The sequence below is a fragment of the Nannospalax galili genome, unplaced genomic scaffold, assembly GCF_000622305.1.
Source record: "Nannospalax galili isolate Female #2095 unplaced genomic scaffold, S.galili_v1.0 scaffold1343, whole genome shotgun sequence".
Classification (NCBI taxonomy): Eukaryota; Metazoa; Chordata; class Mammalia; order Rodentia; family Spalacidae; genus Nannospalax; species Nannospalax galili.
Window position 1 is genome coordinate 147,451 of NW_008350246.1, and position 19,685 is coordinate 167,135.

Consider the following 19,685-nt stretch of genomic DNA (forward strand, 5'->3'; position numbering starts at 1 on the left):
GTCTTCTGTAAGAACAGTCAGTGTTCTTAACTGCTGAGCCATCTCTCCAGCCCCAGATTTTTTATTTTTAATTATATGTATATGGGGGGGCATGGCTAGTGAATGTGCCCAAGGAGGACAGAAAAAGGCACTGGGTCACCTGGAGCTGGAGTCGAGGCGGTTGTGGTTGTGAACCACCAAACATGGATGCTCACAAGAGCAGTACATGATCTTAACCACTGAGCCATCTCTCCAGGCCTTAATGGCTCCCCCTCCGTATAGCATGAAATCACAATTCCTTTGCTTAGCACTTGGCCCCTGGTCAGCATATGGGGACAAAGACATGACTGTCACTGTCACTCTCAACAGCTTGAGGAATTCCCCTAATTTTTTAAGGACCTCAACTCAGACCAAATCATTATTCACAGCTTTGATATAATTTCAGAATTAGCCAGTTTATGAAGCAGAGCTGGGGTTTAATAAAGATATTTTAATATAAGCTTAAGCGTAAGGGTTAAGAGAAAGAGAGGCACTCAGAAGTAAGAGACACCAAAGAGGGAGGATGTGGGCAACTCTAAGAGAAAGACCTACCCAAGTGTGGGTATAGGCTCAAGGGAAAGTTGCAATTAAGTGTTTTGGTTTTTATTTTTTGTCTTTTTGAGACAGGGTCTCCCTTTGGCCTGGAACTGAATATGTAGATCAGACTGGCCTGGATCACACAGAGATCTGCTGCCTCTGCCTCCAGAGTGCTGGGATTAAAGGCATGCACCACCACACCCAGGTGCAATTCAGTGCTTTAGCATTTGCCATATAGACCATTTTGGTGGCTCTCAGATTACACTCCAATAGGTTGTTCACAAACCTCCCTCACATACAAACCTCTTTTGAGAAATGAGATTATAAGGTAGCTCTGGAAAATTTTTGGATATAGTTATAATCTGATAAGGTGAAACCAGAAGCCACTAGAGTTACACAAGGGATTTACCACATGTCCTTTCCCTATAAATGGTGTTTCTGGTGAGATTCTGAGAAAATTGTAGATTTATAGCTGGGAAGTGAGAAAGGCCTTCAGCAGTTGTTAATTGTGCTGAAATTTTTGCTTCTGTGCTAATGGGAGTTTTCTCCTCTCTTTCTTTCATATCCCCTAAATTATTCCTGTCCCTCTCTATCTTACGCCACCCTGAGCTGTCTGACTAACACCCAACACCATCCACATGCCATGTCTGACTTATCCCCAGTCCTAGCCACACCAGGTCACCCTGTCCCTTCAGAACAAGTGCATTTTCCATCCCCAGCTCTCAACACCAGGTCACCCAGCTCCATCAGTGCATGGCATTTTATGTTTTCAAGTATTTTACATAGCCAGGAAAACCACTGGAAAATCCTATAGCTTGATGGGAGAGGCTCATCTGTGTGTGTAAGTTCCATCAACTCCCACACAACTTCCTGAGAGCATTATATTTCTATTTCACTTTTGGAGCGTCTGAGACTAGAAAAGCTCCACCTTTTGTCCTAGGTGGACATCTTTTAAGGGAGGAGCTGGTGTTCAGCTGATCGAGACCCACAATTATGTTCAGTAACCTCCTATCCTAATTTTATTTCTGTTGCTGTGATATAATATCCTGACAAAAAGCAACTTAGGGGAGAAAGGACTTATTTAGCTCACAATTCCAGGTTCCAGTTCATCATAGCAGGGAAGTTCAAGCAGCAGAAACTTGAAGCAGCTGGTCACAGCGCATCCACAGTCAAGAGCAGAGAGAAATGAATGCATGCACACTAGTACCCAGCTAGCTTTTTCTACTCATACAGTACAGGACTCCAAGCCAGGGAATGGTGCCATGAACATTCAGGCAGAGTCTTCCCACATCAATTAAGGCAATCAAGACAATCCCCCACAGACATGCTTACAGGCCAACTCAATGTAGACAATCCCTCCTTGTGGATCCAACCTGTCTGGCCAAAATGAACATATTCTAAACAGACATTTGTGCTCTCCTCTTCAGCTATTAGACTAATGAAAGAATGGACACCCCAAAATTAGAATTTCCCTGAGGAATCTCCACTGGGAAAGGAAATGGCTGAAGTCCTGGGATATTCTGGAGAAGGAACTGTCTCCTGGAGAAAGCATTTCAGTTTGTCAAACACCATGCAGAAGAGACTTGAAGCTGAGACATGATGGGCAAGGGACCACAGCTGGCCAGACCACTTAGTTAATAGCTCTTGCTTTCTGTTTCAACCCTATCCTCATGTCAGGATCCCGAAGATAGACTTGGGGGAATCACTGGATCTCTTTGTCCCTCTTCCAATGTGGCCACATTGAATAACTCTTCTTCTGCTTTTTACTATTAATTTGGCTCCTTTAATTGGCTTGTTGAAGACGGGTGGCTGAACCTGGCTTATTGGGGTATAGGCTGTGATCCCTAAGTCTGATAAGAATAGAATCTCTTTCTAGGTGATTCTAGGCTATGTCAGGTTCACCATTAAAACTAATCATCCTCTCAACTGGGTATGATGACATATGCCTTTAATCCCAGTACTCAGGAGGTATAGGCAGGTGGATCTCTGTGAGTTCCAGGCCAGTCTGGAGCAAGTTCCAGGCCAGCTGGGGCTATAGGGAGACCCTGTCTCAAAAATAATAATAATAATAATAAAAACAAACAAACCTCAGTAACCCTCCATGCCCTTCTAGCACATACACACTGATCCTTCAAGCTTCACTTTTTTTTGTTTCCTATGAATGTTTATTGGCAAGGAAATAAGTCTATTGCATCCAGTTAAAAAAAATGAATCTTTTAAATTGAGAATTCCTTTCACACATATAATGTGTTTTGATGAAATCCACTCCCTATTCCCTTCCCTCCAATTCTGCCCCAACCCACCACCACACTTTCCTCCCAACTTCATGTGTACATTTTTTTAAAACCCTCTGTGTCTGGTTAGTGCTACCTGTATGTACATAGGTACAGAAGCATCTACTAGAGCATGGGTAGCCTCTCAGGGGCCCCATTTCAGAAGAATACTGAGTCTCCCTCCCCCAGCAGTCAGCTTCTCAGTAGGGATGGAACTTCATGAGCTCCTCCCCCATCCATGGTGAGATTTTGGCTTCAGGCCCATCTTAAAGCTTAGCAATACAATCTTTGGATGTGACTCTTTTGCCACCTTAAACTGCATCAAGTGTGCAATAATAGTGTCTTGTCCATCCTGGTCTTGAGCAGAGAAATGCTATTTTATGAGTGTCAAACAAATATTTTTCAATATTAAAGAAATTTACTGAAATGGGCTAGAGATGTAACTTGGTGGGTAGAGTTCTTGCTTAGCATGCATGCAGCCCTGGGTCCCATTCCCAAAACTGCATAAACTGAGTGTGGTGGCACACAACTATAATCCCAGCACTTGGGAGGTAGAGGAAGTAGAATCAAAAGTTCAAGTTCATCTTCAGCCATATGAGTTTAATGTCAGTCTAAAATACATGAGACCCTGCCTCAAACAAATCAAAACAAAACAAAACTGGATAATGGTAATTTTCACTCTTAAAAAATGATCAGGCATGGTGGCGCACGCCTTTAATCCCAGCACTCAGGAGGCAGAGGTAGGTGGATCTCTGTCTCAAAAAGACCAAAAATAAAGATCAAATAGCTGGGCTTGGTGGCACACACATTTAATACCAGTCTATTTACCCAGTTGCAGGCCAGCTGGGGCTCTATAGTGAGACATTGTCTCAAAAACAAATAAAGAACAAACAATACCCTCCGACACACCATCCTCACCTAATTCTGGCCCTTAGTATGACCCAAATCTGATGATAGTGAACACGAACCTGGTGAGAAGGACGCACCAGCAAAGTTTTCACTCACTTCAAAAATATTCCAGGACCACAAGGTGCAGAGCAATAGGGTACCAGTGTCTGTGGCTCCCAAGATTTGGATATGAGCAAAGATGAGAGGTTACCATTTGCAATAAATTATACATCCCCAGGTGGCTTAGTGTCTAGAGTCATGCAAATGTGGGCTTGGTCACCAACAACCAGCTGTAGGTAAGCTGCTTCTCCTGGTGAGTCTTGGATCCTTTTCTCCATTGTGGTAATACTGGCTTTGGGGGGTTGGTCAAGAATAATGATACTGGTGGATGTTAGGGTTCAGAGGGCACTTCTGGTGGTGTTTCATGTTCTTGTCATTCAGAAAAAAAAGGCATTAGAGGCTTGGAGCAGCAAAAGCAGGTCTATTTATTAAGAGATAGTGCATAGGCTGGGAAATGACTTGGCAACATACTTAACTGCACAAATGTGAGGACCTGAGTTCCATCTCCAGAACTGTGGTGGTTTGAATGAAAATATCCCCCATAGGCTCCAAGTGTTTGGACATTTTGTCCCCAGATGATGGTGTTGTTTGGGGAGGTTTTAGAAAAGGTGACTGTCCTGGAGGAAGCATGTCACTGGGGGTGGGCTCAGAGAGTTCTTAAGCCTTGCAGGATCTCCAGTTGCTTTCTGGCTTCCTGTGCCTGCATGATGATGTGAGAGCTTAGCTTCTGTTCCTCCTGCTCCAGCCATCTCCAGCCACCATGCCTCCCTGCCATCATGAACTGTAATTCCCCTAGAACTGTAAGCTCAAATAAATTCTTCTTTTTATAAGTTGTTTTTCACAGTAACAGAAAAGTGACTATTACAAGAACCCATGTTTAAAAAAAAAAAAAAAAGCCATGGCTCAGTGGTTAAGAGCACGGGCTGCTCTTGCAGAGGACCCTGGTTCAGTTCCTAGCACCTGGACCTGACACCCTCCACTGGCCTCTGTGGGTGTTACATGCTTGTGGTGCACTTACATACATGTAGGCAAAACACTCATACACATAAAAACAACCTTTTAAAAGTATTTTGTTTATTATTTTTATTTTATGTGTATGAGTGTATTGCCTGCATGTATGTTAAGTGTATCTGTGTCATGCAATGCCCAAGGAGGTCAGAAGAGGGCATCGGATTTCCCTGGAACTGGAATTACAGACAGTTGTTAGCCCCCATGTGAATGCTGGGAATCGAATTGAACCTGGGTCCTCTGCAAGAACAGCCAGTTCTCTTATCCACTGAGCCAACTCTCCAGTCCCATAAAACCAACTCTTAAAGCCAGATATGGTGACAAGTACTTGTAATCCCAGTGCTGGGGAGGCAGAAAAAGGGACTCTATTGGCCAGTCAGCCGAAGTGAATCGATGAGTTCCAAGTAAAAATGAGAGATCTTATCTCTAAAAACAAGGTAGGCGGTTCCTAAGGAACAATATTACAGGTTGGTCTCTGGCCTTCACAGAACCTGTATATGTTCACATACCTGCACACACACACATATTCTCTCTCTCTCTCTCTCTCTCTCTCTCTCTCTCTCTCTCACACACACACTCACTCTCTCTCTCTCTCTCTCTCTCTCTCTCTCTCTCTCTCACTCTCACACACACACACACACACACACACACACACACAAACAAGATAGCACACTTCCAAAGAGGGGGACGTGAACCAGAGCAGAAAGTTTTGAAGCACAAACAGCCCCACTACAGGGCTTTATGCCTCATATTGTGAGCTTTGGGGGGTCATTTGCATAGAGTAGGCTTTCTTTCAAATGCCTTATAATACAAATTCATACATCACATGTCTCACCAGTTTCATCTCCATCCAAGGGTGCATTTTACTATTATGATGAGTCACAGGTTACCTTCAGACACCCAGAGTGGCTCTGTGCCTGTGCCAGTGACTCCAGCAGGAGAAAGAGAGTCTAGTCTTTTCCTTGTCATTGAGTTTTTCTTATATGCTAATTTTGCAGCCTTTGTGTGAGAGGCTTTTACAAGTTGATGTTTTATTACAAAGACATATACAATATGAGCTGGTGAGATAGCTCTGTAAAGTCCTTGTCTTGCAAGCATAAGGACCTGAATTCAATCTCCAGGACCCATGTAAAAATGTCAGGCATGATGGTGCACACTTGTAAGCTTGTAGTCCTAGCACTGGAGAGGAGGATACAGGAGGATCTCTGAGGCTTGGAGCTTGCTAACTAGTCAGCCTAGCTTGTTTTCTGAGTTCCAGACCAATGAGACACCCTGTCTCAGAGAGAGAGAGAGAGAGAGAGAGAGAGAGAGAGAGAGATGGCATCTAAGAAATAACATCAGAACTAGTCCTCTGGCCTCCACATGCACATACACACACACACACACACACACACACACACACACACACCTGCATGTACACCACACAAAGACATGCACAATATATGTGGAGAACTAATAACTTTTTTTTTTTTTGGTCTAATCTTGTAGCGCAGCTGGCCTGGATTCACTAATGGAGACCAGGCTGGCCTCAAACTCACAGAGATCTGCCTGCCTCTGCCTCCCAAGTGCAGGGATTCAAGGTGTGCGCCAACACACCCGGCTACTAATAACTTTTTTATTTAAAAAGAGATTTTTATTAGGCCGGGTGTGGTGGCCCACGCCTTTAATACCAGTACTCAGGAGGCAGAGGCAGGCAGATCTCTGTGAGTTTGAGGCCAGCCTGGTCTACATAGTGAGTTCCAGGACAGCTGGGGCTACAAGGAGACCCTATCTCAAAAAGACCAAAAAAAATTTATTTTCTTGTTAATTATGTGTATGTGTGTGCGCCTATGTATGGATATTGCATATGACTGCAGTGTCCTCAGATGCCAGAGGGGTCAGAGCCCCTGGAGGTGGAGTTACAGGCAGTTCTGAGCAGCTTGACATGGGTCTTGGGAACAAAACTCTTGTTCCTGGAAGAGCAGTATGTACTCCAGCCTGAGATTAAATAACTTTAATAGATAATAAACATGGTATGAATTTGTATTGTGATGGGAACATCTAAAAGTGATGCTTGAAAGTAGCAAGGGAGGGGCTGGAGAAAGAGCCAGGGGTTAAGAGCGCTTGCTGCTCTTATGGAGAAACCATGTTTAGTTCCCAGCATCCATATCAGACAGCTCACAACCAGCTCCAGGGGATCCAATGCCCTTTTATGGCCTCTGCAGGTACCCACCCACACATGCATATAGACACACATAAATAAAAATAAAAGTATTTTGTTAAGTAGAAAGAGAGAATCCATCCAGTTTATTTGGGACCTGTGATTAATCTAATTGGCAACTGTATCAACAGTCTGGAAGTTTCATGTGTTCAAAGTGCCCTAAATTAAAGACAGTCCTCCTTAATAGGATATTCTTTAATGTAATATTCTCTTTGATGTCTCATGACGGACTTATCTGCCTTGATTTTATAGAGGTTTATGCCAAGCTTTTGAATAATAAGGTCATCCAGGCAAGACCCGGCATAGTCCATTTTGGAGGCTATGAAATAGAAAAACAGCATCAACAGATTCTGGTAGGTACTTGTTAAGGATGGGGTACTTCTTAAGAGTAGGGGAGACTAACCATAATAGTAAAATAATGTGAGTTTTGAATGTATGTTACTGGTTCATCTAAAGAGCAAGGACTGGGGAGATAGTTCAAGAGGTAAAGAGGTATGAGGACCTGTGTTTGATCCCCAGCATCATGTAAAGGAGCTGGGCATGGTGGCATGCACTCGGAAGCCCAGTGCTAGGGTCATGGAGACAGGTGAATATGTAGGGAACCAGCCTAGAGGAATTGGCAAGTTCCAGGTATAGTGGGAGAACCTATCTCAAAAAACAATGTTGGGGGCCCATGAAATGGCTTAGCTGGTAAAGGCACTTGCTGCCAAGCCTGACCACCTGAGTTCAGTCTCTGAGATCTACATGATGGAAGATCAGAACTCACCCCAGCTAGTTGTCCTCTGAGCTCTAGGTGTGTACTGTGGCACATGTGTCCCCTCCCACAGAATAAATAATTGTAAAGAAAAAATAACAACATGGTGCCAGTGAGATGGCTCAGCAGGTGAAGGCACTTGCCACCAAGCCCAAATGATCTGAGTTCAGTCCCCAGGGTCCCCATGGTGGAGAGAGAGAATCGACTCCTGAATCTGACTTCCATATATGTGCTCTGACACGTGCATGCAACCTCCCTCTCCCCAATAAATAAATGTAATTTAAAAATTTAAGAATAATGTAAATTTAAGGTAGAATGTCTGAGTAACATACCCAAGGTTGACCTCTGGCCTACCTACAGAAAGAGAGAGAGAGAGAGAGAGAGAGAGAGAGAGAGAGAGAGAGAGAGGTCAGAAAAGTAGTTCAATGAGAATTGTAAAGGGGCATCAGTGTCCTTGGACAGATTACTCCTGCTCTGCTCAAGGGCCCTCCCAACATTCTCCAAATAGGTGTCCCTGCTGAGACAATCTAAGGACCAAGACTGGGCTCCATGGTTGATGTGATCTTCTTAGTCTACACTAGCTCTACGGAAGGGGTACCTAGATAAGGATCCCAGATTTCAAAAGCCAAACCACTGGTTCCAACACCCAGAGTATTGAGTGATGGGGATGTAACTGCATGCTGAGCTACCTTCCTCCAAACCAATGTGGTTCTAACACCAGGGGTGTCCCTTTCCCAGGACATCTCAGACAGGGCTCCCTTTCACCTGCTGGGGTCAGATGCCATGTCTGCCCTAGAGAATGTGTCAGGGTCTGGGAAGGCAGGGGTCACTCTAATACACACATTCTCTCGGACCAAAACGACTGATTCAGGGGCATCTGACTCAAGCAAGTCAAAGAGAACCCTGACTAGTGCATCAACTTTGTTTTTTTTTCAAGATATGCATTGGGCTGGCCATTAACTTTGTTCTTTTTCAAGATGTGGTTGGGCTGGCCATTAAAGGCACATACCTTTAATCCCAGCACTTGAGAGACAGAGGCAGGTGGATCTCAGCAAGTTCCAGGCCAGCTGGGGATAAAGGGAGACCTTGTCTCAAAAAAAAATATGTAGGTTGGGATTCAAATATTGACATAAAGAATATGAGAGGGCTAGAGAGATGGCTCAGCAGTTAAGGGTGTGGTGTACTGCTCTTAAGAGGGAGGGCCCAACTTGGGTTCCTAGGACACACATTGGGTAGCTCAAATCCACCTGTAAATCCAGCTATAAGGTATCCAATGCCCTCTTTTGGTCTCCACAGGCACTGATTCACATGCACACAGACACACAGACACAGACACATACACTTATTTTTTAAAATTTGGGGGCTGGAGAGATGACTCAGCGGTTAAGAGTACTAGCTGTTCTTGCAGAAGACCCAGGTTCAAATCCCAGCACCCACACAGTGGTTGACAACTGTCCATAACTCCAGTTCCAGGGGATCCAAACACTCTCTTCTGTCCCCCATGGGCACTGCATGACATGGGTGTACTTACACGCATGCAAGCATAACACTCATACACATAAAATTTTAAAAAATAAGTCAAATTAAAAGAGGAAAATAGGCGAAAAGGGAATGTGGGATGTAGATTTGATTTCAAACACATTATATGCATATATTAAATTCTCAATAGAAACTAACATGGTGTCATTCAGAAAGCAATGAAGTTCATTGTTTTTTGCAGAAAAATGATGTGCTTGAGAAAATTGAGGTAAATTTCATGAAATTTGGAGATGGATATGGTTCCCAAGCTTTTCTTTCATTATTGTCTCCTAAAGAGATATTAATAAAAGAAAAATACTTAAGAATAAAATTTTGTCTGGCAGGGTTCGACTTTGGAAGGTCCCAAGCCATCATAACATCTAAGGTCATTTTGACCTGCTAAGACTCAATTTCAGTTTCCTCATGAGTGATCTCATTCCCTCTGAGAATAAATGAGAAGCAAAGGAGCATTGGTTAATTGTTGAAAAAGACACAAAATGGGCTGGTGAGATGGCTCAGTGGATAAAGGTGCTTGCTGCCAAGCCTGACAACCTGAATTTGATCCTAGGAACCCATGTGGTAGAAAGAACTGATTCCCACAAATTGTCCTCCAAACTTCACATGTTCCTTACCTCACCCCAAATAAATAAATATTGTAATAAATAATGAAATCTGGGGGGCTGGAGAGATTGCTGGAGAGACTACATACTGTTCTTTCAGAGGACCCAAGTCCAGTTTCCAACACCTACATGGGTGGCTCCAATCACCTGTAACTCCAGATTCAGGGAATCGACACCTCTTCTGGCCTCTGAGGGCACTGCACTCATGTGCATATACTCCCAGACAGACAAAAACATAAACATAATTAAGAATAAAATCAGTGCTGGAGAGATGGCTCAGCAGTTAAGGGCATTGGCTCTTCTTGCAGAAAACCCAGGATTGATTCCCAGCACCCACATGGTAACTGACAATCATCCATAACTCCAGGTCCAGGGGAATCTGATGCCCTCTTCTGACCTCCACAGGCATTTCATGACACAAGTGTAGGCAATGCACACATACACATAAAATAAAGGCAATAAACAAAATATTTTTTAAAAGAAATAAAACCAATCTTTAAAAAAAAACTTTTTAAAGATTTGAAGTCTCTGCCCTGCTGGAGAGCAGAGGGAATAGGTCTTTTTTCACATTGTTACTTCCTCAGTGCCCAGCACGATGCCTAGCACATAGAAAACACTCAATGAACATTTGCAAAGGAAAGATACTGAACTCACTCTTAGACAAGACTGACTTGACTTGGAAGGACTTCACTCATTCTAAGGACCAGTGTGAAGTCTAAACCATCCCACAGCTTCTACCAGACCTTTGAACACACAGAAACAGATAAAAGTACATGATTTCACCTTGAAAGCATTCTAGGAGACATCAGGAAAGTCAACTTCCTGTTCCCACCAACAAGGGTAAGCAGTAGCCCAAAGCAATTGCCTTGAGATTCTTGCCAAATGTAGACACTCATAACTGTTCCAAGTGCTGTGAATATGTGACTGTAAGGGCTCAGCTTTAGGGGAGACATCTGCATTGTGGAAGAGGGCCAGAAAGAATGGAAGAGCCAGCCAGAGGATGGGAAGGAGAGCTATAAAATGCTGTATTTTGGACATAACTTGGCTTTCCATATACAAACTCACAGCAGTTGCGGTTATCTGCACAAGATTCACACAAGATCAAGCCAATCAAAATTCCAGCATGGATGAGGGAGGGGCTACCTAGACCTCACTCCTGGCTGAGGAGCTATTGGCAGTTGATAGCTGCTGGGGGAGGGTGAGTCACTTTTCTTTGGTGGGAGTGGCCACTGCTCACACCCCAGTGATGACCTTACACCCATGCACATATGGCAGTATTACTTGGACTCACTGTGTTAAAAATAACTAAATAGAGAAATAATAAATTCTTTTTTAAAAGATTCTTGCCAAACAGAGAGGGAAATTTCACTACTCTGTTTTACTAGTTTTTGACACAGAATACTATGTAAATTTCCCATGCGTACAATGATTGCATGCATGTTAAGAACTACAATAAATTGTTCATTAACCTTTGAAATCAATCCAGTTCTAGTTGAAGGATTTGAAATGTTCTATCTGCATATTTACTTTGAAATTTTAAATAATGATTCTCAGTTTTTTTAAAGCCAAGGCTCCTTACATTCTTTATTCTCCTTTGTGGAAAGAATTTTTGACTCAAATTTATTAAGTAAATAATCCATCAGATTTCCTCAGAGACACCCAGTCTTTCTGTAGCCAGCCCCAGACAAAATTATTACCCCATAATGAACAGTTCCCTCTGGCTTTCCACAATAATACTACTTTTAACTGCCTAGTACAACTTTTAAGGACTCTGCTGTGCCCAAGATGTTGCTTCTCAAAATTAGGGCCATGATTACCAGTGGCTTCACCTCAGGGTGTGGACATGAGGGGAGTTAACACCATGGTATAAGCACAGTGCATCTTTCCTGAGCATCATTTTTTTCCAATACCACATTATGTATTTGCCATAACTATTGGTTGACTATGGATGTAAGACTTAGGCAAAAATCAATAGAACCATTTATTTATTTGTTTTTAAATTTATGTGTATGACTATGTGCTCTTTGAATGAATGTATGCAGCATGTGTGCAGGTGCCCACAGAGGCCAGAAGAGGGTGTCAAACCCTCTGGAGCTGCAGCTATAGTCAGTCGTGAGCTGCCTTATGTGTGACGCGTGTGTGTGTATGTGTGTGTGTGTGTATACATATGAGTGCAGTACCTGTGGAGGTCAGAAGAAGGTGTTGTTTCCCCTGGAGCTGTAGTTATAGGTAGTTGTGAGCCATCTCATGTGGGTGCTGGGAATCAAATTCCAGTTTTCTATAAGAGCGGCAAACACTCTTAACTGCTGAGCTATCTTTCCTGTCCCAATAAAATCATTTTGTGGTAATCAACTGACAATCTAGAATTTTAAATAAAATGTATCACATATTGTATTTAAAAGTTGTGTGCTATTCATATTAAAACATAATATTACATGTAAATATATGAAAGTATATATAAGTGTATGCACATATATAACATACTGATGTTCTAAGGATAGGAAAAGTCAACTTTTCCCTAACAACCTCTTTGTGTATGTATATGTGGTGTATGTATATGTGGTATATACACACATGTGGAGAGGTGTGCACACATGTGTGCATGAGGAAGCCAGAAGAGGGCATCAGTGTCTTCCTTAATCACTCTGAGTCTCTCACTGAGCCTGAAGTTCACTTTTTCAGCCACAGGAATTCTCCTGTTTACACCTCCCCAGCATTGGGGTTCACAGGTGTGTGCTTCTCCTACACCCAGGTCTTTATATGGGTGCTGGGATCCAAACTCAGTTCCTCATGCTTGCCCAGTATATGTTACTTTTCTGTTGTTGTGATAAAACACCATGACCAAAATCGACTTATGAAGGAATTTGTTTTGGCTTATAGTTAGTTCCAGGGTTAAAAGAGTCCATCATCTAGCTGGGTGTGGTGGGCACACCTTGAGTCCCAGCACTCGAGAGGCAGAGGCAAGCAGATCTCTGTGAGATCCTCTCTGAGGCCAGCCTGGTCTATATAGTGAGTTCCAGGCCAGCTGGGGCTACAGGGACCCTGCCATGGCGGGGAGGCATGGCAGCAAGCAGCAGGCGTGGTGGCAGGGGCTAGAAACTGAGAGCTCACATTTTCAATCAAAAACACAAAACAGAGCAAACTGGAAGTGTGGCCAAGCCATGAACCTTGAAAGCCCACCTCTGCTGACATGCTGACGTCCAGCAAGGCTGCACCACCTTCCCAAACAGCACCACCAACTGTTCAAATACCTGACCCTATGGCGGACATTTCTCATTCAAACCACCACACCAGCAAGCAATTTATCCATTGAGCCATCTTCTTAGCCTGTATTTCACATCTTTTAAAAAGTTAAAAGCACATCCCCTTGACTCCTAGGAATAAAGATGAGGTATAAGAAAATGAAGAGATTAGTACAGAAATAAGAGTGTCCAAACTCTAATTGCCTCCTTTTCTCTCTCAGTACTTGGCTAATATTTCAGATGAAGACACGGCTGTTCATATTTTACCCCCACAAACCAAATACTTTCAGATTGCCTATGAGAAAAAGGTAAGTGTCCCTGGGCCACCTGCCCTGCTCAAGGGATCTGTGCTGGGTGGAAGTTTTCTGTCTCAGGCCTGCTGGGGCCTGTTGTGTTATCCCCTACAGTTCTGCTGTCTGCCAGCTCTGGGCCCATCCTGACAACCGCCACCTTACCTTCCAGGAACACCGTCTCATCCCTGGCTTGTCTCTCATGATCACTGTTAAATTTTCTCCAGATGAGTGGCGGTACTATTATGACTGCATTCGCATTCACTGTAAGGTAAGTTTCTGGAAGCTGCCATTTGTTGGTAGTGGTAAGGGAGAGGGTAACACTTTATATCTGGAAGAGAGGACAAAAGAGAGCTAGAGGGACCTGTCAGTTTTTCAGTGCTATAAGAGGCTAGAGAGCCTGCAGGTGTACCTGTTGGAATGGGATTAGATGGTGGGGATCCTGGGCAGGCTCCAGAAACACTGTGTGGTACATCTCTGCTGTTTGTACCTAACACCTAAACTTTCAGATCCTGAAGGAAGGAAAAAAGAGGCCAGAATGACCTATCAGCACTTTCTGAATGATGTTTGAGGTTGTGGGGTCCATAGGTACACCTGCATCCTAGCTGGGATGAGCTAGGCCACAGAACCTGGACAGACCCCCTAGACAACATGCGCTGCAATTGCCTGCTGCCTGTGCCAAACCGTCATTTATCCTGTGGTACAAGGCCCCAAGAAGGCATCACTAAATAACTTAAATATAGTCCTTTAAGTGCAAGGCTATAAAATAAATAGCTCTCCACTCTGTGGTTATAAACACTGGTGGCTGGCCTGAACATCCACAGAGTTTGTGGGCCTCACTCCCAGAGGTGGACCCTGGTGGCCTGACTGAGATGCTTGTACCTGTTGAATTCTTAGGCACCTTTTCCAGGCCCCTTAATACATCCTTCGGTCTCCAGTCCGAGCCAGCTCCACCTGGGGTCACCCTCACCCTGTCTTTCTCTTTGTTGCAAACCCAGTCTTTGAATTCCAGAAGCTTTGAAATTAACTACACTCTTAACATTTCATAACTAAAATGGAAGGTTATGATTCAGTAGTAGATGAGTTTCCTTTTTCTTTTCAACTAATGCTTTTATTACTTACAATTTGTACAGTAAAGGTCTGTCTTAAAGACATTTTTGCCTTGATTTCATTTTTAAAAGGTGAATACCTATAATCTCAGCACTCAGGAGGCATGAGGGTCTCAAGTTTAAGGCCAGCTGGGCTATATAACAAAACTTTATCTAAGGGAAAAAAATCAAGGCTGGGGAGATAGCTTCATAGGTTAAGTGCTTGCTATGCAAGCATGAGGACCTGAGTTCAAATCTCCAGGACCCATGTAAAAAGCTGGGCATAGATGTGCACACCTGTAACCCCAGCACTGTGGGAGGACACAGAGGAGGGTCGTTTGGACTACTGGCTGCCAGCCCAGCTCCAGTAAGAGACTCTGTCTCAAGGAATAAGATAGAGAGTGATAGAGCAGAGTGTTTGACGTCTTCCTCTGACCTCCCTGAGCGTGCACACTGACATACACATGCATTCATATACCACACATCCAGTCATATGCACACACAATAAAATGTAAAAAGAAACAAAAATCAAACTTTCTAATATAATACAATCCAAAGATATACTAATTTGATACATACTGAGGAATGACAAAAGGAAAATAAAAAGTTTTTGTTTTCTGTAATTAAACCATTTGTTCCTATAAGAGCAGAATATTTTATTTTATTTTAAAAAATATTTTATTTATTGTTTTTATTTTATGTGTATGACTATATTGTCTTCACGTGAGCAAGTGCACCCTTGTTCTTCATTACCCAAAGATGTCAGGCTTTTTCTCATTTTTATGCCTGTTTACTAGTGAATTCAAACCTGGGTCCTCTGGAAGAACAGTAAAGGTTTTTAGCTTAGCTGCTAAGCTATCTCTCCATCCCCAAGAGCAGAATACTTTACATGTACGCTAAAAACTCCACAATTAATAACATACAGTAGTATTGAATCCTCCAGCCCCAAGAGCAGAATACTTTACATGTACACTAAAAACTCCACAATTAATAACATACAGTAGTACTGAATCTGAGCTGAGGTGCTTCGGGTAGTATCAACTGGCATTCTGTGTTGTGAGGCATGTGTACTACAACAGGCACTTGTTGTGTGTGGTTCAGAACCAAGGCTGCAGTGATATCACATGGGCAAGTATCACTAGAAACATCTCGAATTCACCACATATTTGATTTTAAATTAATTATTTGTCATTGCACATTTAGGAATCTTTCACCATTGCCAAATATTTTGTAGCCCTCACATTCAGTTCATGACCTCAGCTAGAGTCAAGAAGCCAGAGTGAGAAGCTCTGGGCACATTTCTTCTCACAAGGCTAATAGTGGCATTTTATATTGATGCAATGCTTTTCATGTTTAAAGGCTGTCTGCCATCTGTTTCAATGTTTAAAGATCCCCTCAAGGGAAAGTATGATTATCTCCACTTTGTAAAGAACCAGAGAGGCCTAGAAAGGGCTCAGGCCTCTCTGAATGTCATTCATCATGCTAAAGTAGAATTAGTCTCTGGCTCTCTTTCCACTAAACTGCTTTCTTTTCTGTGCTCTGTAGCCTGGGAAATTCTGTGCTGATTGCTTTCTCTTGGGCTTCTAAATAATGGCTTTCCCCCTTACCTGAGACAAGTATTACCTTTGGCTTTCTCAGGTAATGGCAAATATTGTTCTAATAAGGCACACTTAAAAATCTTCTGTTCTTTGTTTATTGCTAAGAAACAGTATTTCTGGGGCTGGAGGGACAGCTCAAGTGGTAAAGAACTTGCTACCAAAGCATGGGGACATGAGTTTGATCCCTAAAATCCAGTTTAAAAAATGCTGGACATAGTAATTCCAGTGTTGAGGAGGTGGAGACAGGAAGATCCTGTAGCTCACTGGCCAGCAAGCCCAGCCTACTTGGTGAGTTCCAGGACAGTGAGAAACCCTATTTCAAAAACAAAAATGTAGATGGTGCTTGAGAATGGCACCTGAAGTTGTCCTCTGCTTCCGTATGCACACACCATGCACATGCACATGCACACAAAAGAAATGCAATCTTTTTTGGTTTTTTTTTTAATGTGCGTGTGTGTGTATTACATGCATGTATGCAAGTGCACCCATGTTGTGCAATGCCCACAGAGGACAGAAGAGGCCATTGGATCCCCTGGAACTGGAGTTACAGACTTTTGTTAGCCACCATGTCGGTGCTGGGATTTGAACCTGGATCTTCTGCAAGAACAGCCAGTGCTCTTAACTGCTGAGACATCTCTCCAGCCCCTTTTTTTGGTCTTTTTGAAACAGGGTCTCCCTCTAGCTCCAGCTGGCCTGGAACTCACAGAGATCCGCCTGCCTCTGCCTCCCACGCAAAATGATAGTTTTCCAAATATTAAACTTGACTTTTTTCTCACTAATTTCAGGGAGATGACACCTTGCTTATTCCCATCCATGCCTACCCTGTTTTGAACAACCTGGACTTTCCCACATTTATAAATCTGTCTGATGTCCCCCTTGGGGAGAGGTAAGTTCCCAAAGTGAACTAGCAAGACATCATAGGATGTGAAAAGTTAAGAAGCAGAGAGCCAGAAAGATGGCTCAATGGTTAAGGGCACTTGCTGCTCCTGCAGATGACCCGAGTTCAGTTCTCAGCACCCAAAATGGGTAGCTCACAACCACCTGTAACTCCGGCTCCAGAGAATCTGATGCCCTGTTCTGGCCTCCATGAACTCTTGTATACATGTGCACATAAACACACACATACATGAACACATATACATTTTTAAAATTAGGAAACACACAGGTGGGGCTGGAGAGATGCCTCAGTGAGTAAGAGCACTTGCTGCAAAGAGTTCAAATCCCCAGCATCCACATAAAAAAGTTAGGCACAGGCATACATCCTATAACCCCAGGACTGGAAGAAGCAAAAACAAGAGGGTTACTGAGGCTCACTGGCCAGACAGCGTAGCAGAAAAATGGCAAGACCCAGGTGCAGTGAGAGAGCCTGACTCAAGGTAATAAACTGGAGACAGATAGAGGAAGACACCTGACATTCTTCTCTGACCTCCACACATAAATACTTGGGGGGTGCACACCTGCATACGCACATGCACACATACATATACCATACAGCATACACACACACACACACACACACATATCCCAATTGCATACATTTTCATGCAGGTGACATGACTGTTCTTTATGACTGAAAAATTCCATTGTATAGATATACTACATTTTCTTTTCTCTAATATTCTTGTTAGCATATATTAATTGGACACAATAATGGGTTTCACTATGAGTTTCATACATGTATAAACTGTATTTTGATCATATTTACTCCTTTACCCTCTCTTCTCTCACCCCCACTGATCCCCTTCCTCTTCCCTGCTAGCCTCCTCTCTACCTTCATGGTGTGTGAGTCTGTGTGTGTGTGTTTATGTATGTGTGAGACCCAATGAGTTTCATTAAGGTAGCTTACAGGAGCATGGGCAACTTGCCAGTGACTATACCACTGAAGAAAATGTCTTTCCCTCTCCTATCAACCATTAACTGCCTGCCTGAAGCTCCTCGGGGAGGAGTGGGGCCTCTTAAGCCACTCCATGACAATACATTACTGGCCTAAACTTGTACAGATGATCACAGCTGCTGAGAATTCAAGAGTGCAGCAGCCACATCTCCCAGTCAGCATTCCACACCACTCCCCCAACTTCCTCCAGCTCTTGCATTCTTTGTGTGCCTTCTTCCACAATATTTCCTAGGCCTTGTTGGGGGGATGATTGTGGCATTTCTGAGTCAATTATGGTGATTCTTGAAAAAAATAGCCTGACTCAGCATTCATGAAACTAAGAACATACCCAAACTGCTGAGCACCTTCTCCTTTAGCTGTCTCTCGAAACCATGCTCCCAAGCTAGGACCTTGCTCAGCTTATTTATTGAATGGTATCTCTAGCATGAAATGGGGAAGTAGAAGTCAGGACCCACTCATATTATCAGAGAATCTCATCCTTTGATCCTTAGGCCTAGAATGTCACACACACTCAATTTCTCTCATTGTTTGCAATGAGAAAAGCACACTGCTTTCAGCATGCATACCCACATTCACACACCATCTTGGGTGGAGGACAAGGGGAGATCCTGAGAGATTAAGGTCATATGCCCAGATCACAAGAGGAGCACATGACTCAGCAAGCTTGTTTACATTATAAACAGTAACTTTTGGTTGCAAGGTTAGGTAAAAGTCTTTAGGCCAGATTATGTCCATATTGTGAAAGTCATTTCTACAGGTGATGTAGAAGTTTCATTTATGGCAAAGCATTCAACAGTCACTTATTTTCAACACTTTAACCATTTGTGAGTCTCTACATAAAGAACCTTCTCTATGCAAAACCAAGAGCAGTGCTGGTCTATGGACATAAATAGGGCTATTTAGAAGGCAACTTGATGGACACATCATGTGAATTTAGAAAAACAATAGTAGTAGCTTACCCACTAGGGCCTATGACCTTCCCAGTCAAAGACTTGACTAGATTTACAACACCAAAAGTGAATTCCATCCTGTGGAGTGGGCCTCAAATCCAATCATAAAGCCATTGATTACCCCTATAACAGACTTGCCCTATTGCACCAGTGGGCACATCTTTCCTGCATGGTCAATAGTGTTGTATGCAGGTTCCCAGTTAAGCAAGATTGTTAGTTCTCCCCTGGCAGCCTGCATAGCACCTTCTGGTACTATAAGGGCTAGCCAGCAGGGAGGAAGCTTCCAGTCCAGATCCAGATTGATTTCTTTCTGTCTGGTGACCAAGGCGTGATATACCTCATTTTCCTTACCCATTTCTCTGTTGTTAGACACCTAGGTTTGTTCCATAACTTAGCTCTTATGAACAGTGCTGCAATAAACATTAATGTGAAAGTTTCTCTGTGACCTGTTGCCTTAGAATTCTTTGAGTAAATACCCAGGAGTCAAACAGCTGGGACATGTGGCTGGTATATTTTTAGATTCTTTGGGGGAACTTCCATACTGATTTCCACAGTGGCTGGAGTAGTTTGCCTTCCTACCAGCAGTATATAAAGGCTCCCCTTTGTCCACATCCTTACCAGCCTTGTGACTGCCATTCACCAGTAGTTTCAATTTGCATTTCTTTGATGACTTGTGATTATATTCTTATCCTCTCAACTACTAATGGGTTACGGGTTGCTTTCACTAATTTTTTTTTTTCTGTGACC

General features: G+C 43.1%; 1 protein-coding gene across 1 annotated transcript in view; it reads left to right on the forward strand.

The window, feature by feature from the left end:
- Positions 1-19,685, forward strand: part of Cfap221 (cilia and flagella associated protein 221) — a 105,106-nt gene that overhangs the window by 5,043 nt on the left and 80,378 nt on the right. The window contains 4 exon segments of the mRNA XM_008847375.2: positions 7,237-7,337; positions 13,340-13,426; positions 13,581-13,679; positions 16,880-16,980. Coding sequence (XP_008845597.1) covers positions 7,237-7,337; positions 13,340-13,426; positions 13,581-13,679; positions 16,880-16,980 — 388 coding nt within the window.